This window comes from Rhagoletis pomonella, unplaced genomic scaffold, assembly GCF_013731165.1.
Source record: "Rhagoletis pomonella isolate Grant_MI unplaced genomic scaffold, Rhpom_1.0 Rhpom_scaffold_00475, whole genome shotgun sequence".
NCBI classification, from domain to species: domain Eukaryota; kingdom Metazoa; phylum Arthropoda; class Insecta; order Diptera; family Tephritidae; genus Rhagoletis; species Rhagoletis pomonella.
The window spans coordinates 12,251-35,685 of record NW_023459029.1 but is presented as its reverse complement, the minus strand read 5'-3'; the positions used below and the strand labels follow the sequence as shown (position 1 = coordinate 35,685).

The 23,435-nt window shown below is 34.8% G+C and overlaps 3 protein-coding genes and 1 long non-coding RNA gene across 6 annotated transcripts; 2 read left to right on the top strand and 2 right to left on the bottom strand.

Moving 5' to 3' along the window:
- Positions 1-6,718: 6,718 nt before the first annotated feature.
- LOC118750972 (transmembrane protein 47-like) lies at positions 6,719-12,377 on the bottom strand. 2 transcript variants are annotated; one of them, XM_036485728.1, is made up of 7 exons: positions 12,250-12,377; positions 9,385-9,746; positions 9,170-9,245; positions 8,893-9,079; positions 8,645-8,794; positions 8,068-8,130; positions 6,719-7,976 (listed from the first exon to the last, which is right to left on the bottom strand). In XM_036485728.1, the coding sequence occupies exons 3-7, from the start codon at positions 9,218-9,220 to the stop codon at positions 7,816-7,818; spliced, it is 612 nt and encodes a 203-aa protein (XP_036341621.1). In that variant the 5' UTR covers positions 9,221-9,245; positions 9,385-9,746; positions 12,250-12,377; the 3' UTR covers positions 6,719-7,815. The 2 variants fall into 2 exon arrangements, with proteins under 2 accessions (XP_036341621.1, XP_036341622.1); XM_036485729.1 differs by lacking the exons at positions 9,385-9,746; positions 12,250-12,377 and adding an exon at positions 11,721-12,243.
- A 1,775-nt stretch (positions 12,378-14,152) lies between these two features.
- LOC118750968 (E3 ubiquitin-protein ligase RNF220-like) lies at positions 14,153-15,809 on the top strand. Its single transcript, XM_036485723.1, has 2 exons — positions 14,153-14,574; positions 14,633-15,809. Exons 1-2 carry the CDS (start codon positions 14,290-14,292, stop codon positions 15,512-15,514), a joined length of 1,167 nt encoding a protein of 388 aa, XP_036341616.1. The 5' UTR covers positions 14,153-14,289; the 3' UTR covers positions 15,515-15,809.
- A 1,983-nt stretch (positions 15,810-17,792) lies between these two features.
- On the top strand, positions 17,793-20,937 carry LOC118750967 (protein winged eye-like). 2 transcript variants are annotated; one of them, XM_036485722.1, is made up of 3 exons: positions 17,794-19,469; positions 19,559-20,235; positions 20,446-20,936. In XM_036485722.1, exons 2-3 carry the CDS (start codon positions 19,563-19,565, stop codon positions 20,613-20,615), a joined length of 843 nt encoding a protein of 280 aa, XP_036341615.1. In that variant the 5' UTR covers positions 17,794-19,469; positions 19,559-19,562; the 3' UTR covers positions 20,616-20,936. The 2 variants fall into 2 exon arrangements, with proteins under 2 accessions (XP_036341614.1, XP_036341615.1); XM_036485721.1 differs by having other exon boundaries at positions 17,793-20,235; positions 20,446-20,937.
- A 1,164-nt stretch (positions 20,938-22,101) lies between these two features.
- Positions 22,102-22,993, bottom strand: LOC118750966. Its single transcript, XR_004994465.1, has 2 exons — positions 22,621-22,993; positions 22,102-22,559 (listed from the first exon to the last, which is right to left on the bottom strand). It is a non-coding gene; the product is annotated as an uncharacterized LOC118750966 (long non-coding RNA).
- Positions 22,994-23,435: the final 442 nt, after the last annotated feature.

Sequence of the window (23,435 nt, the reverse complement as noted above, 5' to 3'; positions counted from 1 at the left end):
CCATTCCAGTAGCAAATAAATGCAGGAATAAACTCGTACGTGTCAACAAAATGGTTTGTACCCGAGTGAGCTTTTTTGAGCATCGAAAGAGATTGGTAATAAGTAATAGGTATAAAACATATGCAGGTGATCTAGGTATATATGTATATTGACGTAAGTGTTTGGAAAATTTACTCTCCAATTATCCGATACCTTACCTAATATTATATCTTCTTGACTGACATTTTAATGACGGTTCTTAACTTATCGGTGACATATCGTAATCTCTCAGATTTAGTCCCAAAAAATCTGGGCCTCATTTTTCCTATTAGGCAAGTTTTGACGTAGAAAATTTAGCGTTATCGACCTTACCTTTAATCATGTTACAGCACAACTTTGCCTATATTGCAAAAATACGAGTATCTATTTATTTATTTATTTTTTTTACTCAATTATTAAACTTACTGTTTTTGCACTTTATTTTATTTTATCAATTAAAACATTGCGTACGCTTAAAAATTATTTTCGTTTTATTATTACATAATATATTTATTGGAAATTTAGTTTTTTTTTTCTTCGTCTTAATTTGCAACTTAATTATTTTTATTTTGGTTTTCGGTTTTACTACTACTACATAGTTTAATTACAATTACTAGATATAATTAAATTACCACCGCACGTTCCTGCCTACGATTTGTTCAATTTGTTTGGTTTTTGTTTTTGCTTTGAGTTTGTTGTTGTTTTTTTTGTTATTTGTTCGCTTTTGTGTTGTCATTTTTTGTTCTTTGCTATCAAATTAATTACATAATGATATTTTGCCTTGTTTGTTTGCTTTTTGCTCTGTTATTGCTGATTGATGTTTTTGTTGTTCTTATGAAATGTCCAATGTCAAAGTTAGCGCTAATAGTTTTGTTTAATTAAGCATTTCAATTTGTATGAATGGAGAATTTTTGCATTTTATTTGATATTTGCTTCAAAAACCCAATTTTTGCGAAAAACACAATAGAAAAAAAAAACATTTTAATTAAACAAGGAACCAATAAAAATACTAATTGCATTGTGTCATTGCAGTGGCTGATGTTGAACTACATATTTCTTAAACACAATTAATTTTTTTTTTTGTAATTTAGGAAAGCCTTTTGAACTAAACGGTCACGTAAAATGGAATAGACACAGACAACTTTTCACAATGTATGCAAAAATTTTTCGTCCGCAAACTTTTTATAAAAATATGATTCATACTACAATAAAAAACATGAAAATTAAATTTCTAAACTTCGCGCAAACTCAATAAATTTTCTTAAAAATTAGCCCAATTAATTTTGATATAATAAAGTGCAAGTTCGAAGTAGCTATAGAACTTAGCGTTGATTTTCGGCAATTTTTTGCTGGCGGTGTTGTGCAGTTTCTTCCATATAGTCGAAAATACTTCCTAAAATTTATTAGGCTACAAAACTGCTTAATGATCTTTTTTTTAAACTGATTAGAAATTTGCATGTTATTGAGTTTTAGTGTTACTTACTAAGTGACTAGTAAACAGTTTCTATTTTATAAAATAATTTTATAGCGTTTCAATACAGGAAAAAATTTATTTTTATAAAAATTTAGCGGAAAAAATTTTAAATAAAAAAGTGTGCGTACTTTGTGAAAAATTCTCTGTGCCTATACTTTTCTCCATGACTGGTAGCAGCTGATAAGCGTAAGTGTAATAATAAAGCTATAAGTATAGATATGTATGTACGTATTTCAATGGAGGACTATTTTTAATCAGTCTGTGCCTTAGACTTTCGAAGATATTAATGCGGTTGTTATTTTTGTAGAAACTGTATTGCATTGGCTTGTTTAAAACAAGTTGTTAACAACAGCATTAAACACAGGCTGTTTGTAAAGAAAAATTACAAATTGTCTGCTGGGCTAACACTGCCAGTAAGGTTCAGAAGTAGGGTGTTCGATTATTAGCCTTTTTTCAAAACCGGTTTTCAAGTTATTCGAAAAATTGCAATTTCAAAAAAATCCGGTTGCTGATTTTAAAATTAAGAAAAAACCGTATAAGCCGGTTTTATTTACTTAGTCTTCATACAGTGAAAATGCTTATTTTGGTATCAAGTCATGACCAATTCAAAGTAATTTTGTATATGGAAAAGAGTGCATAACACCGTCAGAAAAAAATTATCAAAAATCAAAACGGTTTTTTAGCAACTTCAAACTTGCTCTTTATTATACAAGAATTTAATAATTCTAGAAATAAAAATTAAAATTCTTGGAATTGGGACGAAAAGTTTGTGCAGTTTTTATAATTTGTGTACAAAGTCTGAAATTTAGATTTATATGGTATTTGTTAGATAAAGAGCTATACTTATACATATATAAGAATAATGGACTTAAAAAAAAAAGCAAAATAAAAGTAGTTAAAACCAGTAAAAATATTGATGTGCTATCTTTTGTCGCGGGTGTATTATCTTATAAGACTTGCTAATGGATAAATGTGGTAGCATTGTGCCTGTGAATTTCCACACCACGGAATCGCCAAGAAACAGTTTGAACTTTCGGGAACGTTTCCAAAGAGAACAAAATGAGAACTAACTTATCAAAAACGTTTTCAAGGAGGATCAAATTAGAACAAAAGTCTGGGGAATGTTTTTCTAGAGAACAAAAGAGTTGGGAATTTAAAGTTAAAAAATTGAGGCCGGCGTCGGTGTATTGGGATAAAAAATTATTTCAATGAGAGCCATGAATGTTAATTCTAACCCAGAGGAAAGCTGGATCATTTCGATTTCCAGATCGTTTATTATTAGTGCGCACTCTCCATTTATGAAACAATTTTTCATTTTCTGTGCAAGTAAAGCTCGTGTCGTAAGTCTTTCGTTGACTTAATGTGCATAATTATCTTTTAGTTCCTCTTTGATTAATTTTAATATACAAACTTTTCAAGCTAATGGAACGCAATGAGAAAAATTATATTCTCGTCATTTCTGCACATTTGCAAAAAGGCTGGTGTTTACTCGTGAAAGTGGACTTTCGCTTTAGTACTTTGACAGCAAAATGCGTAGAAAAAGCGCTTGCATTTCCACGTTCAACCGCACTTTAATTTTTAATATTTTTCCGAAAGTCTTAAAATATACACCCCTATTGCGAGTGTCGAATAGTAGTAGATAAACGACTCTTATTCGATTATCGCTTTTCCATGGTATTGTGAATGTCAATTTCTCGTCCAACAAGCGACTGTGAATAGTTTTTTATCGCTCATCCTTCTACAAACAAATAGTTGTAGAAAGATGAGCGACTATTCACACGCACTTATTGAACGAGAAAAAGACTTTGAAAATGCCACGGATAATCGATAATAGACTAACAATCGTTTATCTACTACTAGTCGACACTCCCAATAGGGGTGATAACAATTTTTTAATGCCAATAGTGATCCACCTTAACGGACATACATATACTGTGCTCTGCAAAAGTTAGGACTCACTTTTTTTGTATTTGTCGCTTTAATTATTGTCATCATCGTAGAAGAAACACCCCCATACGTTTACCGATCGCAACAATGGTTTTTTAGCATCGACCGGTCCATACAAACCAAAACGATTTTTCCAAGCGAGTCCAAACTTTTGCAGGGCAGTGTATGAATATATAAATTTTATTTTGAATCCTTTCACAGTTTATTTCATATTAATATTTCAAGTTAAGTAAGTTTTTATTTACATAATTTAATTATCTTTATCAAAAAATTCCACAACTGTGATTGAATAAAAAAATATATAAAAACTACAATATTCAATATTCAATTAGAATGGCAAGAAGGGGTAGCAAGTCCGCGTAGCTGCTATAATGTCTACACAGAGGGGTAAATCTCTTGCAGGATGACGCCAGTAGATAGGTATTTGCTTGACTTTCGGCCACAAATCCTGTGACGCGTAAGTGTAGCCACTTTTTTAGGCAATTTAAAGAATATTGCGAGGCTAACAGAAACTATATTTTGACCTTAACCTGAAAGTTTGTAAATAAAATAATGCATTGAAATAAAAATACAAAACCATATTTTTGATAATTTAACATTGTTTATATTAGATAAAGAAAATCAGAATATTACAAAAACAAAATACATATGTATACAGTAAAATCAATAAACATACATATTTATAAAAACTTAGTCAAAATAAAATCAATAAGTAGTGTAAACAATTATAACTTATTTTAATGCAATTTACAATGTTAATATTTACTGTAAAGGGTAGTAGAATAAAGAAAAAAATTAATATATAAAAAGTAAACATAAAGTACTTAAAAGTACAAGTTCATATATAGAACAAAATTTAAAATTCAAACCGAAATTGTTTGCTCAATACATATATGACCCAATTTGATACTTAGACGCACTCTGGAATAAGGTAAGAATAACCTAGTGATAGAAAAAAGAATTTTCTAAAAAGAAAAACTTGAAACGACTTTTATCGCAGGGACGAGAGAGGTGGAGGAAGCCGAAAACTTACTCGGGACTCATCCGTTGTCCCACGATTAAAAATCTTTCATAAAGTTTTCTTTCAGTGTCTAGCGGCACTTGCCTCTGTGGACATGCGCAATCATCAAATAGGAACGTGCCACTGGAGGCGAGGGGCAACAACCGAAGCCAAAAAAACTACATATTATCAGCTATTTTAAATCGAGTAAATACTAACATTGTAAATAACATCTAATTATGATTAGAAAAACGTGATTGGTATACATTATAGGATGAGGTCTATAGTCAGCACGTTCGGATATTACATAAATAGGTAAAAAATCGGAACATTGAAAATACATACATACAAATATGTTTGTTTGTATGTATGTTAATACAAAATTGTTGTACAAATTATACAATTAACTAGCAGTGAGTAGTTTGTAAACAGTAAATTGTTGATATGTATGTATGTTTTTGTTTTCATTTTCGTTTTCGATTAACTCAGTATTAGTATGTAAATAATATCGTTAAATAATTGTCTGTCTTACCAAACAAGTATGGCTTACTGAAGCGCTATCGGAAACGGACATTGTTAGAATATAGTGACAATATTAAAACTTTTAAACTTTTTTTGAGCAAAAGTTAAATTTACTTCTTGATTTTGAGGCTTTGTTCTAAATTTGTTTTCCAAACAAAAACGTTTGTACGAAAAACGTAGGCTTGGGACATGGTACAATAATTAATTAATAATGGTACAATGGGTTTGGGATACTTTTAATAATTTAATTTTCAGGACAAAGTGTGATAAAAAAAATTTCGTAAGACAGACTAGTCAGTTATACACATGTATATACTTACATATGTACATACATATGGAAGTGTAAATATACCACGCAAAAGGCATGTGCTGGCGACAAAAAAAAACAATTTAACAGACTTAACTAAATCTGCTATACATTTGTAATTAATACATTTAAATGTAATTATTTTTTACTTTTTCTTATTAACTTAGCTTGTACAAAGAGAAAATAGTTGCATATATTAAACAAAAAAGAGAACAACAATAAAAAAACAATAATCTTCCTATTAGGTATTTAGTATGTTTGTTTTTTTTTCGCATTGGTACATTGCCAATTGGGCTTTAGAAAAAGCTGTCTCAATATTTTGTTTTAACTCTGATTAAAATAATAGATTTCACCGGCCTATAAGTAAATAAGTAAATATTTCGCAGTTTATAACGCAAAAAAAAAAATCAGTTCATGGGGTTATTCGAGTATGTAGTAGAATATTTCGAGAAAACAAAAACAACAAGGCATCAAATATGGTTTTAGCGACATACTCGTTTTAGTGTGTAAAAAGAAATTCAAAACATATGAACTTATTAAAGGGAAAATATGCATTTAAAAGTGTACAAATAATGTGTAAGTATGTACGATTTATGTTGTGGCTGTTCAACATTTAAGCAGTCGCCAATGTGTCGATTTCACCGAGTATCCCCTATATAATTTCAGTTACAACATTAAATATGTATTCGAGATATGGTGTTATGCTTTTGAGTAATTTCAAAGGATAGCATTATTTTTTAAAATTAATATCATATTTGTGGAAGCATAATTATTTAGCATAAAAACCATTTCTCAGGGGCTAGCAGACCCGGTGTGTGGACTACTTGCACTTCTGTTTTGCCAAGTAACAAAATGTTTGGCATCTAATTAGCGAACCATTAGCGAAATTTGTCGTTTGTAAAGATTTAAACAAATTACTAATGAAAATTAATAATATCACTCGCTTTAAATTTAAAGTCAATGTGAGGGAAGCATCATATTTTTCTGCTTAGTCATATGCATTTTTTTTATAGCTGCCTGCAATTTCTTCAAGATGTATATATGTATGTATGTATGTATATATGAGTATATGTGCGGGAGTATGTAAGAATAAATGTTTGTATGAATATACATATATATGTATGTTAAGTGTATATGTGTGTACATGTAAATATGTGTTTATAAAAAGTTAATTGTGACTATAAGTATTGTATGTGGGTATATGATTTGGTTCACGTATTCATCGTCGTTGGATTCGTTCGATTCATTGGTAGGTCCATGAGCGTGACTTTACATTAATTTTCCAGATTTTCGTTTATAATAGTTTGTTGCTTTAAACGTTTTACATGTGTTTTAATACATAGCAACACTTTTTTAATTGTTTTCATTTTGCTTGTTTGCTACAATTTTTTACGCTTACATTTAATTAGAATTTCTTACATTTTTCGTACGTTTGATATTAATTTACTTGTTTTTTTTTACATTTTGTCGTGGGAAGTTACACCAATAAAGAAGCAAACAAAAGAATACAAAGTAAGGAATGCATGTAGATGATTTTAGGTCAAGTGGGTGGTCAACTAAAAAGTTACAGGAGATACATATACATATATGAGATACAATTTCTGTGCGCAACTATGCATTTTCGAAGACAATGGCAAATGTATGAATACATAGTATGCTTATGTGTGTGTTTATATATGTATGCAAGTGCATAATTGCAATGTACGTCGATTATAGATGAATATACATATGTGTAGATATAGTATGCTTGTAGGTAACTATGAAATGCTAAACGGTTAAATACGATCACCATGAATACATTTATGTTGTTATATGTACTTGTTAAAATTGGTTATACAAATGATATCAGCTCATTAGCATGCCAAAAAATATGTATGTATGTGAATATTCGAGTGTATTTGTGTGTATCGTGTGTTCTATTCAAGTTCAAATATGTATCATATGCGTGTTTTACACCTTAACCGCGGCGGCGCCGTCAACGCGTGTCAGTAAAATTCGAAACTACTGCCAAGTTTTAGCGCTTGCGAAATTCAGTTTTGATTTACATTTGAATTTGATATGCACCTAAGTATTTTTGATTTAGCGGTCAACAAATTTCCACAGAGAAATACACCACATTTTGTAGCTTTATCACACAAGATATTTAAAAAAAAAGCTACGTTACAGCACCTGACAATCTACAAAGGCTGCACGTGTATATGTACTTTGTTTGTATGTGTTTTTGTATTCGTTTTTTGTATTCGTATGTGTTGGGATTCTGTGTTAAATTAGTTAAACTGCTTTCTTCCAATTTCAGCATTGTTGTTTCTGTCTGTCTAGTATGTTGATTGGCGGCAATGATGACAATATTACACACTTATAATTTTGTATACTTTTTGTTTTCCTCGTTCATCTTTTAAACTTTACGATTTACTGTTGTTTGTTTGCTGATTTATAGATATTGTTGTTCTTTGTAATAGTAGTAGTTTAGTAGTATTATATCAGTAGAAATCGCATAATTTACTTAAATGTCTAAAGAACGACGTCAGGCAGGTCGTGCGGCCTGGCCTAGGCGCGCATATGGTTTTCATGTACAATTTTTCTCTCCTTATAATAGATCTCCTCCGATTCCTTATCGCATAGCAGTAGCACAACGGCGCCGAATAGGAAGATAGCTGCACCCCAGCCAACACCATAGGCCCAACCAAATTCCCAAATTGGCCGATTCGCTGCAAAAAATAAAAAAAATATCCATTGTATATAAAGAGAGGTTAGAAATAAGAGAAGGAACATTTAAAGTTAATGTCCAGTGTAACTCACCCAAATTGAGTTCGCCAGCAAAACATACTGGATATATTATCAGCGCAGACAGGACAGCCAACACTAAAAGTATAGTATGAATTTAATATTTTTTGTATAGGTTTTGGCTTCAAAGGTTAAATTAAGAAATAATACATATGGTTATCAAATGTGCATTTACAGAGCATTTTTCTGGCAAATGTTAAAGAAGATAGAATAATCGTTCCCCCCCGACAGCCTACGTAGCCGGAACTACCCATATTTATATTTGGTCAAGGACTGTCACACCCGGCATCACTCCCCACAAACTCCGAAAAATTTGTATGCTATTGTAGTAGCATTGCTGTTGCAATAGCATACAAAGGATGATTTTGACAAGTGTGAGTTCTTATCGAAGTTCTTGGTTTCTGTAGGTTGGGCTTTCGTGCAGAACAACTAAATGAAGTCATAATTTTCTTAGCACAGAAAAAATTTGCAATTGCATAGTTCTTTCATCGAATGACACAGTCGCCTCGCCATTTGAAACATTCTTTTTTAATCTCAAGAGAATATACATAGATGGTAAAATTCACTAAGCTATTCATATTTAGGCACTTACATGATAACAGCATCACCAGCACAGCGATTCTGTAGAATTTGTATTTGACATTGTGATTTTGTGTTCTCAAACCCAGGCCAGTGAGTATGGTGGCAATCACATCAGTTATCAATGTGATTATACATAGAGCAGCTGTGGCTTTGATGTAAGCTGAAAAGAAATTAAAAGACCAACGATTATTCTGAAGTCAAAACTATCCGATACATAAAATCAACCAACACCAACAAATATTCTACATATTTACTTACCCACATCACGACTAGCATAACAACCCGGCGGATCATGTAGATTGAATGGCAGCGGCGATTCAACATCTTCCTCAATGCAGTGCACAAAGAGACCCTGACGCCAGCCAGCAGCCATTAACCAGTCCGTGGAAGCTAATGCCATGATCATCAGTATGACAACGATGACACCACATATAAATGCAATGACCTAGAGCGGAATAGTAAGTGAGAAATTATAATTGTTTAGCATTTGATTAAATTTGTAGCGTAAAAGGGAGTTTGTGTAGTTGTTACAAACCTTCAATGGCCTTGTGATTGTAATGGTTTCAATTGTTGTTGTGGGCGCCATTTTTGATGGTGATGGGCGTTGCGAGCTGTATACAAAATAATGAAATGAAAGCATAAACGTTAATCTCAATACACTGCCAGAGGGGTGTATTTGAATGATTTAGGAAATAATGTACTTTTTTTTATCCCTAAAAGGTGGAAGCGAAGGAATACATAAATACATACCTTTTAAACTAATGCTCTTGAGCGTGTGTGTTAGTGGCAGGGAATTAGTGCACCCTTCTAACAAGAACAATAACAACGCAAGCGCAACAACACAATGTATGCTTGCATGTACAGCCAATGGCTTTGGCTTAGCCTACAGCTTTTTCGTGTTAAACGTTCGTTTTTTTTAACTATAGCGTCTTTTTAATTACTGCACTCAGTTTTTAACTGATTTTTTTTTCATTTTTTATTTCCACACATTTCATATTTTTCTTTTCACTGCGGTAAGTGTGCGTTAAAGTTCTTTTTTAGTTCAATATTTGCGCTTAATTGTATGCCAATTTTAAATGCAAATGTTTTATTTGCTTTAAGCTGCTTAAGATCTGTTAATTTTGAGGGAAGAGAATATATAAAATAAGAACAGGTTCATTCAATTAGTATTATCGAGAATCTAAAGGGAATTTCAATAAATAGCAATTCAAAATTGATTATCAATTTACAACAGAACCATGCAATAACGAAATGTGGACTTAACACACTCATACACAGCATTCTTTTCGGACAAAATTTTTTTTAATAACTCTTGCATTATAACTATTGCAATCGAAATAGATTTAAAGCGTGTTTTTTATCTTACAAAATTGTGTAGCATTTGTCGGCAAATATGTATGTACGTATGCAAAACGCATTGTGATTGGAAAAAAGCAGTATAACAATTGATGATGCAAAATAAAACAGGTCTACAGTTGTTTACCTACAACCGGTAATTCATCGACTAAATGTATGTTTCTGGACCATCGCTTTAATGATCTTAGCTAAAATTTAAGAGAAGTAAACGTCGACAAATAAACGACGGCTCCACAACTTCTGCTTCTTATTTTACTCCTCAACTGGTGCAAGAAATTTCACGTTGGCGTTTTGTTATCAAAGAAGCTCCTCGTCCCTGAAGGTCCATCGAGGTTGACGAAAAAAGGCATTTATTAAATCGAACCCACATAACACGATACGAGAAAGTGCAGAAACATTTAAACATGTCAAACAAATGTTCGATTTCGCCTAAAGAAGCAAACTCGAGAAATGGACTATATACAACAATGTGAAACGTCAAGGGTTTTGTCGCCGATGCGATGATTCACCTCAAATAACTTCCAAAGCCGATATTTACTTAACGAAGGTTATTCTCCGTAGGATGGGAGCACCGAGCAATCGGTTGCGTAGTGCAAAAGCATGACGAATAAATTAAAAACATACAAAAATACGCAATGACCTCCTACTCCACCTCTTACTAGATACTAAGATCATAAGCTAAAATTTAAAATATGTACTATCGACAGCAAAAGTGCCTACATGCATATAAACACGTTGACACACTCAACGCTACAGAAGATTGGATCCAAACAAATTACTAAAATAACACAAATTGTCGTTGGTGTGTGGTGATATGAATAAAGAGCATAGAAATGGATGAGGGAGTGTACCAAGGTACTGTGTTAAAGGGCGCAACTTCCGCATTTGAATACTTTGTTTATGTTTAAAAATAGAATAACAATTAAAAAAGCTACACAGAGCTGAAGTAGAAAGACGGATGTATGTATGTAGTATGTACACATGTACATTTTGCTGTAGATAAATGCAAACTATGGAGCATATGATATGCAGATGTAGCTAAAAGAAACCAACAAAATATGCGCAAGGCATGTTAGAGCATCAAAAATATGGCCACTTACAAAAAATTCGTTTCATTTCACATGGACATTGTATGCACTTACATGTGAATGTTCGTTATTTTTAGAATACGTAAATTTGCATGTAAGAACGATGGTTTTTTATTTCCGTACAATTACTAAATTCGTATAGGAATTACCAAATAGGGCGCATACATGCGGGTAGCAACAGTAATAAGAGAACATAAAACCCAAAAACAGCAAGCTTAAAATATGTATTTATTTGAAAAGTTACACGCGAGTGATGTGTAAATAAAAGAATATAAAATAATTTTCATATTACTGCTAAAAAAATATGTTAATTATGCGCGAATAAATAATGGATGTTTGTAAGTAAATAGTAGCGCATACATACATAAGTATGCCTGTGTAGCGAAGCAACTGCAAGCAAAACAATAGGCAGAAAACGTTTGGGGAATGTAATTATGGGCAGATGAGATAGATGTGGCTTATGTATGTACATATGTATGTATGTTCCTATGTATGTACATATGCGCAGATCTTTGCATTGTGCAATATGTAGTGGCAGATGCAAAGCCATGTACATACATACCAATTATTTTTTATACACATCCAGGTAGACAGACATTTGAAATACAAATTGGCCTACCTTCTCACCGGACATTGGCGTACCTTTCTTTGAAGTAATCCAAAGTAACCGATTCTGAGTCAAATTCTGAACATTCAGGCAGAGAATCACTGTCGAAGGAACTAAATCCACCCAGATTTATGTTGGCAATTGCATTTTTGCTAAAAACAGATTGTTTTGGTGGTTGGTTCAGCTGTGTCTGTTGCTGCGCCAACTTGTCTCCACCTGCGTCTCTGCTAGACATCTTCGTTGTTCGTACACAAAATTATGCACTTATACGGAGACACTTGAAACGATAGGAAAGTTAATGTTTTCCACAAATTTGATATTTTATCATCAATACAAATATGTAAATTAAAAAACAATTTAGCACTTTCTCTTTTATCTAAAAAATATTTTCGCAGATTGTTCCTTGAGCCTTGATTTCTCCTTTCCCCTTCGAAATTGTCTATTTTGAATCACACATCCATCCACACGCACATACACACCAAAATGGCGACAGTATCACTGCAATTCGCTACTTTTCAATGTCATTTTTGCAAATTTTACACATATAACTTAATGCACCCTTACATTTTCAATAGATCCACACTCCGCTTTATCGTTTAGCAAGAAGATTTAAATTTAAATAAAAACTAAATTATAAAAAATCAACGTTTTTCTACTTTCTCGTCGCACATAAACAATCGTCTCCGAAAATTTCTCCACTTTGCTGCTTCTTTTAGAGCTGGGATACTATCGATAGTTGAAAACTGTCGCCCCTGTCGATAGTTTTTGAAAACTATCGATGTCGGTTTTAGCAAGACTTTACAATGTCTCATCTTCACTTCTCTACACATTACATTAGTTTTTTTTTATTCAAGATACAGTAAAATGGTAAAATGTTAATAATTTATAAGTATAAGTTGTCAATTTAAACGGAAATTTTTTATTTTGTTTGTTTTGTAGTATTATAAATGTATTTTTATAGCCAATTTCACTTTTCGAAAGGGACAAATAAAATTCGAATTTAATTTTGCCATATAAAAAATAAATTCAGATTTTGCCTGTCGCTCTTCAAGGCATATAAGTTATATAATTCAGACGCATAAATTGATAAGTTTATTTTATTATTATAAGAAGTTCTTTTTGATGCACTCAAATTTAAAAAAAATTACACAATCTCTTTAATTTGCAAAGTAATTTATACATTTTATAAATTTATTAATTATTTAATTTTCAATCGTTTCAATTCAGTACCTTTCACGACGATAGTACTATCGATACAATCGATGTTTTCAACTATCGTATCGAAAACTATCGAATGGCGGTACAATCGATAGTATCACAGCACATGAAGAGATGAATTCGCTGCAGTGTTGGGCATTAAATATTGAAGAGTCCGCTAAAAGCTTAAACAGACGGCTGCGTTGATCAGGTCTAACTCAGAATTGATCCGTATCAACTGCAGTTAATTCCCGTGTTGATCCGGATAAACGATGCCGTCTGTTTATGCTTTAAAAGCGATTGCAAAATGTTTGTGTAAATAAAAGGGCGTTTCCACGCAGCCCTAATTGGGCAATTTCGAAATGAAATTGAAGGTTTTTATAATAAATTCAGACAAGCTTAATTCAGTCAATTAACGTTATTATTGAGCTCTTCCTTATTGTCACACGCAGTAAGCTGCTGTTGCACTCATGGAAAAGTTGGTACAATCGTACTTTCATTTAGTTTGAAAGTACATTCGGTACAAACACACTATTTTAGGTACATTTTCGTTCAAATTTCTGGTGTGGCCATCTGATAAAGTGAAATTTACCCCGGTGTAGGTATAAGAGTGAGAAGGAACATTTGACACTATATTATTTGAAAATTTACTTGAAAAAAATTCTATAAGAATTTCAAGAAAATTAAGAGAATAAAGCGAGAGAGCTGTTTTATTACTTACATCACCTGTTTATAATTTCCCCATGCGCCTTGATCAAGAATCAATTTCAATCTCAATTTCGATGACAGTTTGTTTATTTTGTTTTTATTTGCTTGTGATTGACCTTCGATGTTCTTCTTTTTATTTATTTACAATTCATAATAATAATTTTCGGAGTTTATTCGTGAAGTTGAGGCAATTTCGTCTCAATTTCGTTGAAATCATGCATGACAATGTAAACAGACATAATGACTATTTTTATAAAAGTAATGGCACAAGAATTTTTTAATGCCCAACATTGATTTTAAAAATGTTGTAATTTAATGGCTGGTGGAAATTCAGCATTAGTAAGAACATTGGTAAAAAAAAAACAAATATTCATTTGTAGAAGGTAGACTAATAAAATACGCTGTGAAAATCTGATTTTCCCAAATATTCAAATGTTTATAAAATGTATAATGCGTGTTTTATTTTACTTCTGGCCTCCTCATTTCGCCACCAGTAGCTGTCAGTTTTTATCGCAGACGTCAACAAGCAAATGTCTACCGCTGCGTGTTTGGCTGCGTGTGAGTGTGTGTAGTTGTTTTTTCTTCTGTTTGTGCTGAAATCGTCCATGAAGCTTTGCTTTTGTTTTGTATTATTAATCGAAATTTTTAATATAAATCGGGCCGGTAAATTTTATATATTAACCGGTAACAGCAGTAAAAATGGAGGCTACATCAGAGTCAATCAGCCGATTGCTAACAGGCGGCTCGGCTGAGGAGTATCTGCAGTGTCCTACGTGCGAGTGCAAGCTACAGCATTGGGAAGTGAAGCCACACTTTGACCAGGAAATGGAGCGCTTAAAACAATTACAAATGGAAGCAGTAAGTGAGGCAACTGTCGAGTTAACACAGCAAAGTGCTAGCAATACAGTGGTACATAATGAGGAGCGACGTAAGCCTTGGACTATATTCCAGCGGGTGCAACGAAATCGGCATACACGTCTCAGGGTATGTTGAATCTATAATAAACCATATTTACTTATTCTAGATAAATATTAATCTGCAGCGAAGAACTGGTAAACGCCCCCCACCACCAACCGAACAGCAATGCCCAGTGTGTAACGCCTCTTTCCCATTAGAAGAAATAGAGCAACATGCAGAACAGTGTCTACGCCGCACTAATGGCGCAGTCAATGGTCCTGATGGCGGTAGTTCAAGCAATGAAGACGAGAATGGCGAGGAATACGAAGAATATGAATGGGCTGGCCAAAAACGTATACGTGTTTCTAGTCTCTTACAAGGCGGTTATGCTGCAATCGGCGTAGGACAGTCTGTAACAAACCACAGCGCTGGCAGTGTCCCAAATAACACACAGATTGGCGACGAAGAGGAAGAAGATTTAAACGTAGACGAGGATGACACTCATCTATATGGGCCGGCGCAGTACGCTGAAGCTGACGTTATACCACCCATAGCGGAGGAGAATGGCAATAGTGCAGATGGTGATGTTACTAGTTACATGCGACGTCTAATAACTGGCTCTACCGAAACAACTCTAATGAGCGCTAATGCGACGGAGTTGCAACGCGCAATTAATAGTACTAATACGTTAGCTGCAAATATAGAATTAAGCATTCCACGGGCTGACCTAACTGCCGATTTGGTTTCTAAAGAAAAGCAAGAACTCACATCACATACTGTTGCGCAGCAATATAGTTCGCAAATAATAGAGTCATTGAAAAGTAAATTGCGACATTATGAAAATCAAGTGCAGAATAAGTTTAAATGCTTGATTTGCTTAGACGACTACCGAAATCCAGCTATATCGGTAGCTTGCTGGCACGTACATTGCGAAGAATGTTGGCTGCGCTCGCTAGGAGCACGAAAGCTCTGCCCACAGTGCAATTTGATTACAACACCAAAAGATTTACGTAGAATTTATATGTGAAAAAAGCGTAGTAATACAAGTATTTGGTAGAAGTATAATAAGTTTCCTACGTATACGGATTTTAAGATTTATTTAAATGCAAATGTTTTTCATTTCAGTACATTTGAATCAGTTTTATACAATTTTTCGTATTTTCATGCAAATTTATACACTTATACATTTGAGATAAGCGTGATATGTTAAAATAATATAGCTAGTATTTAAGAAAACAGATCCGAAGCTGTGTTGCAGTTACAATAAAAATACAAGACATTAAGCTGTAAGAAATTGTGGTAAACATAAATAACGAACACTTCATTGAATTTTTTTAATTCTACATCTCTGAAGCAAGTTGGCGAGGAAAGTGTAAGGGATCGAATAGTATAAGAATTTCTAAGACCCGTCGTTTTTTGCGGCTACTTAATCTTCCTTCAACACAAATGTCTTTAATCGTCGGAGTTAAATTGACGGTATTGAAGGCTTCTTGAATAAGAGAAGTTTAAAAGGCAGGTAAAGTGTTGATTAGTCTCATTCGGGTATCAGAGTAAGAGGTTTAAGGAATGCTGCTGGACCAGAGAACGCTGCTGGAGTGACCGACCTTATGCAGGTATACATACATACATACGTACATACATACATCCCTGTAGTGAAGATTTCAGTTAAAAGTAGTTTTAGCAAAATATTTTATGTTTAATTGGTTTTTGAATATCCGGCGGCAAAGGTTAGCCGCTTAAGCCGTTTTGAGGACTTTCGCCAATCCGTGCCCTCAAATTGGTGCTCCCTTAAATAAGAAAATATTTCATCTTCTGTTTTCATGAATCATTGTTTGCTTTTTTTTATCGAATACCTTGATTTTTAATCTAATCTAATAGCTTATTCGCTACTACTTTACCGTTATTCTTTAAATCCTTATTCTATTTAATTAAAATTGCAACCTCTTTTACATACAGTAACGCTACATAAATTGTACATAAATCTTTAGAAAAACCCCTCCCATTTACGGCAAGAGACCGGCATTTTGTAAAATGCGAATCTTGTGTCGCTTTTGTGGTTCCGTTTTTCATTTCCACTCTCATCTTTTTTCCGTTCGTAAATATTTACGACAGAGAACGTAATTAATTTACGATCACTCTTTCAGCAAGCCCAACACACACGCATGAACGAAAGACACAAGATCACGTAAGAACAAGAGATTTTTTTAGCGGGTTCTACGCCATCTTGTTTCACTGGAAAACGAGCGAAAAGTAAACAAAGCAAAGAAAACAACGAAAACCAAAATTAGCCAAAATTATTGTCAGCTACTTTAAACGCACAATTTAGGTAAAATGATGCAACAAAATGCTTTAAAATGTGTTGTCATGTTGAATTAACTCTTCTTTACTTGAATAAAAATGTAAAATAGTGGTGCTTGTGATGTAAACAAACGCTCAGCTGACGAACCCGCTTTCGCAAACTTTTTTCTCAAAACCAGTTACAAATACAACGTCGCGTTCTTACGTGATCTTGTATTTTTGGTTCATGACACACACGCAGAATTGAAAATATTTGTAAACGTTCAAAATGACCCAACAAGCATTTCAGTAAAGCTGATGCCAGATAAAACTTTGGGGCTTTGATATTTATAACTCTGACAGCAAAGCGCCAGACGCAAAAGGTATAACACAATGATCGCCAAGAAAACAGTTCGAACATTCCTAACTACAAGCTTCGAGTTGCCGCAACACAAGTTTCCGTGTCTTATTTCTCAGCTTATTTCACAAATTATTTTATGGGCACTGTCACACGGTCAGTATTTATTGACGTGATCAAAGTAACGCGATATTTATTGACGGTGTAGCATGCAGTATTAATAGATCGTGATCCATATCGCAACATTTCTAAAAACTTTGAAATCTGGATCGCGGATCGCAGTACCGTCAATAAATATTGAACGTGTAGCACTTTCAAAACGCGATCCATACATTTCGTCAGTAATCTTTTACTCTCATGATGCGAACATCGAAAAGATATTCACTCTGCCTTCATTCTAGGCGCTTAAAACCTTTCAAGTGAAATTGAAAAAATTTTAATTAACCTTGGAAATTTCAAAATAATTGTGGAATGCATGTAGCATCCGTGCGTGATCCATCAATCCATTAATATGGATCGCGATCCAAATATCGTGATAATTACTGACCGTGTGACAGAGTCCTATAACGCAATCACGTAAAAATTTCTGGGGTATATTTCGCCGCCAATTCGCAACAAATCAACGTCGTTTTCATCTGACAGCTCGCACGCTGTTTCTCCCTTGCCGCAGTAATTTGTAGCAACGCCGTTATTAAGGCGAATAGTTCGGCATCAGAGTCTGAACTTTCGACAACGCGGAATGCAATAGATTCGGAATCGGGAATGAAAACAAATAAAAAATATATATTTTTTATTACATTTTGGTGTAAACTTTTTTGGAAATATTTAATTTAGTACATAAGTAAAGTGTAAACGATAAGCGTAAGTAAATTGAAGCTAAACTTAGTGAGTTTTACTACACCAATAATATGCTGATACATTGAGGAGGAGGAGTATATATGTAGCAGAAACGGAAATGGTTGAAAATTGCTGGAAGCAATAGAAGAGCGAGCAAAAGAAGTGGCTAGAAACTTGTACAAAGTAGGAGAGGTGCAAAGCAATACGATAGTAATAGCAATAAAAATAAAAATATATACCTGTTCGTTGTGGAGGAGGTGGAGGATCTGCACGAGGAAGGCACCAACCAACGAAGAAGGAATTGAAATTGACGCAAGCAAAAAAGGCCATTAATACGAAGGCAACGGGCAAGTGAACGACGAAAAGCTGGATGTGCGCTTGCAGGAAAATCGCGCACAATCTGCCAGTCAATTTGTAGGCATAAAATACGTTTTCTGTGCGCACGAAAGTAGTTGGAGAGGCAAAAGTGCATAAGATAAATGAATAAAAAGTTATAAAATTATAATAACACGCAAAGTCAATTCAACGAAAAAGGAGCTATAAAGCAAAGTGGCTGGCTGGGCATTTGTGCGGTGCAGTATCGTGTCGCCATGTTTCTGTGTGTGTAATTGGGCGTGTTCATGTGTTTGTGCACTAGCAGTGAATACGGGCAAAGGCAAAAGTGAAAACTTGCTTTTTTGTCATCGTGGTTGCCATCATCGTGGCCGTTGTCGTTGTAGTCGTCGTCGTCGTTGTACCGTCGATGTATTTTCGCATTTTTCGCGACGGCAAAACTACGAGTGTATTTGGCAAAATAACCAGCCAACCAACCAAAAAGCCAGCCAGCCAGTTTTGGCCGCGGCTTTGTATTCGGCAATAAAAAATAAAGTCAAATTCCTGGAACTCGAATTCGCAAAATTGAAAGGCGCGCGCGTGTTTTTCGCACAAAAACCTTTAGAGGATATTTGCAATTCAAACCCACTTGAAAAATAAATTGCAAGTGTTTGAAAAATTATAGTGCTGCTTGCTGGCCAGTGAATTGGAAACACTCCAAAGTTTTATGTATATTCGCACAGAGGGGGGGCCATTCGTGCCAGCCATAGCATTTGCCACCGCAACGCTAGACCACAGCGGCGGGATTATGTCATTTTGTATGTGTTTGTGTGTGTGTGCGAAATTCCAACCAATTATTGAATCGGAGTGCCATCAAGCGCCACAAAGATTCTAATCTGTAAATGAACTATGAAATTTCCAATAGTGTTTTACTAAACTCATAAGTGTTAAAAAAAACGTACACGAAGATGTAGCGCAAACCAGATAAGTGTGTAACTAACAATTTTAAAATCATAGGGCAGAGAAAATCTGCATTTTAGAAAATGTATCCAGCGTATTTGCGCCGCAATTCTGTTGTTGGCGACGCAATCCACTATGAAGTACCCCACAGCACAAAAATCAGCCATTTGCATTTTAGCGACGGCATTTTAACACAAAGCCGCCGGCTATTTGAATATTTTCGAAAGCAACACCAAATGTAATTAAAAATCAAAACTAACACTTAACTAAAGAAACATTTGTAAATACTTACCTATATACATATTGTAATCCTGTTTGTGCGCGTAGTTAAATGGCAACATTCAATGGTCATAGTACTAACACTGCTGCTGATTTGCTGGGCTCATCGGTTGCCGTCGCTGCTGCCACAGAGCATTTCGAACGTAGCACAGCTGCGGCCACCACCACCTTCTTAGTGCCCTCCACAGCGGCGGCCAATGGTGCGCCATTGCATTTGGAACCTTTCAGTCTTGCAGGCGGCCCACACTTTGTCACAACAACTACATCACCATTGGGTGGTGCAACATCGGCTCAACACCATCAGCATCAGCATTCGCATTCACAGCAACAGCAACATCATCACCATCATCAGCAAACCAATTCAACTTCAACCAGTTATACATTTGTACAAATCAAACGCGAACCTTGCCAAGTTTCGGAAGTGACATCCGCCAATTGCCATCAAACACAGCAGCAACAGCATCATCATCAGCAACATCACGTGTCTACATCATCGACAAGTGGCGGCGGAGGTGGGCTTGGTGTTGGTGTTGGCATGGGCGTTGGTGTGGCCTCATCAACGTCCAGTTGTTCTGCTTCCATATCAGCCGCTTCCAAGACTATGTCCTCATCGTCCACGCTGACAACGCTTGTAAAGATAGAGGCTTCTTCGCCGAAGGTGAACGAAATGGATAAGACGTCAAATGTGAACACACTCACCGGAGCGGCCACAATGCCAAACACAAGTATGTTAATATAAAAAACAAAACAAAAAATAATAAATAAATTCATCTATTCCGTACAAGCATATTACCTATCTACATACAAACTATACTGTGATACAAACATAATGTTTACCACTCCTCACTCACTTTCCGTGAATTTTAAAATATTGGGACTACAGTGAAGCGTCTGCCTTTGTGGCTTTCTTTCGCACTTTTGTTTTTTGCTTGCAGATAACACAGTGCCCATTGGTATTGCCGTGGCGCGTAAGCGACCACAGGAAACGGCGGGCACACTCTCCAGCTCTACAGCCATCCCGGTGCAACAGACACTTAACAAGGATATGAATTGCTTTGGTATACGCGTAGCGGATCTGGGTAAGTTTCATTTATTCTTTGTCTGAGTGAAATACATATTTGTAAACATTTTAGAAGTTGCATACCTTAGTTACACACTCCCACCTTGCAGAATAGGATCTCATTTATACACATGGGTTGTTATAACTAAAATATTTAAGCTACGGTGTCTTGTTAATGTGTTTGTTGTTGTTGCTGTAAAAGCATAAATATTTTCCTAAAAGTTTCGGAGAAAGCATTCGATAAAGAATAGCGCTATGGTGAATTTCTTTCGTTGTGGTTGCTTACAATAGTTGCGATCCCATACGAGTCCCGACTAGTCAGAATAAGTCAGATTTTACTGGAAATCGGTCCCGTACTCGGTTCTCTGACTATTGAGAGGACAAAAAAGAGAGTAAATAAGGTCCTCTCTCTGTCAGAAGTTATCAGTTTTAGTCCGAAGATATTTGCAGGTAAATGCTGGTAAATGTGTCAAACGATCAGCTGTAGTGTGTTTGGCAACCAAATTGTAAAAAAATGCACTGCTAATTCATGTTGAAAAGTATTTATTTACTTGTTTAAGTGGATTATAATGAATTTGAGGGTATTTTTGGGTTTTTACATGTGTGAGCTGAGTGTGTTTACATACAAAATAAGCAAAAATTTACAACCAAAATTTGGAGGTTATGTTGAAGTTGACAGCAGTTACCTTTTTTTTACTAGAAAACAATCCCGTAGTTTTCAATGTTACTCTCTCGCTCTGAGCGAATTTTTATTTTTTGACAAGTTTACTAGTTTTAGTCCGAGGAATACGGGATTGCGCCTAAAGCTGATGCCAGATAAAACTTTGTTGCTTTGCGTGACATTTATAACTTTGCCAGCAAAGCGCCAGACGCAAAAGGTATGTCACAATGAACGCCAAGAAAACAATTTTGTACTGCTTTTTTAAGGCTGATTCACATACAACTTTCTTCGCTTTGCTTGATAGTTCTTTGCTTTGACGTATAAAATCGATGTAGGCATATGCCATGGTGGAATTATACAAGGTGTTGTACGTAGTGACAGCTCATGTCGACAGCTCCCTTACAAAAGGTTGTAATATGGAAGCACGAGAGAAACGGGAAGAAAAAAAGCCCGCTTTGCGAAGTAGTTCGAAATTTGGTACTATTTTTCATATAAAATTTTGCATATAAATAGTTACAAACGGTATATTATGATAAGCTAAATTCGCGAAAGTAGTATATATAACGTAGTACTTATGCAATAAATGGTAATTTAGTTTATTAAACACAATGTCCTATAATTATAGTCAAACTTCCAAAACCAAAAAATTAGTGGTGACCCCGAGTCGTTACATGACGGAATCGACAAAAGGGCGCATCGACGGATGGGGAGAATATTTCATCGAACAAAATGCCTACTAAAGATGTGGAGCTTGCATCGCAATGCAAGCTGCGACCGTTCTGAACTGAGATGCCAGACAAATGGTTTCTACAAATTGAGGCCACCTTTCAGTCGTACAAGACCACATCTTATGTCGGTAAATATAATCTGGTCCTCTCAGCAATTAGCAGCGATGCTTTAAAGGAAGCTGCGGATGTTTTAAAAACCTTACCAACTCAAGACCGATATATTAACCTCAAAAGTCAACTACTGTCACGTTTTACTGATTCAGCCGACCCACATAGGGTATTTGGCTGATTTAGGCATATTTTTATCGCTACAAACATCAAATATAGTTTTAGTTATCGAATAAAACATTCACTATAACTACCCTGTTACTAATAGAAAATTCAATCGTAGTGAAATCTTATTTATTGTCAATATTATTGTGGCTTATTAACATTTGTTTCCATATTGTTATTGAGCTTTGTAGCACTATTATGTTTTTAGGGAAAAGGGAAAAAGCAACAAAGTCTTAGCGGTAGAAGTTACCAAAAAAACAGTTATATCGTTGGAAAAGCAGGGCCAGTGGCAGTGAACCACAGACGGGATTGCAGCAGCAAAAATCACTGGGGAATAGATGCATAGTTAAATACGTAGTTCTTGTTTAAATCTTCCATCTAAACTTACCAAGAAAACAGTTATATCGTTGAAAAAGCAAGGCCAGTGGCAGTGAACCACAGACGGAATTGCAGCGGAAGGAAGCACCGACCAAAATAACTACAAATCTCTCTACTCTAAACCGATGTTTTTTTGCCGAATTAATGTTGAAATTTCTAATTTAATTTTCAGTTGCCAACGATAAGAATATAGTAAATGTCAAAGAATTGTTCAGTGATTGCAAATCAGTTTTGGAATAGGGAATGAGGTAGTTTAGTACTTTTTTAAAGGCGATAAAATGTAGTTTTTTCAAGAGGGAAACACCGATATAGCTAAGGGAGCCAAGATGGCGGATTAGAGCGAGAACGCTGTCAATATCCAACACCTTGTATTATTCCACCATGGGCATATGCATGAGTATGCTCACATAAAAAACGTTTGAAGCAAAGCAAAGCAAAACGAAGCAAAATCTTGGGCAACTCTCAACTTTTGCCCGCTTTGGCAATCAGCTGTCTACATTTATCTTTTCTTATGCGCTTGCATTTGCATTTAATAGGGGTAAAATAGGGTAAATAGGAATTTTTATTGCTATTATTAATGCATATTATATTGCTATCTATTTTACAGATAAAAAATATGTAGAAAAAGGAGAACGCAAAAGCTGTCAAAGCGTTTATTGTAGCATACCTTCTGCGTTTCGCGCTTTGTTGTCAAAGTTTGAACTGTCAAGCAAAGCGAGGAAAGTTGTATGTGAATGGTTCTTTACTCGTCAAAATTGCAATGGATTCTATATATGTATTTTGCTTTGAAAATATCAGCAATGTAATTAAGTTCAATGTTTCTGC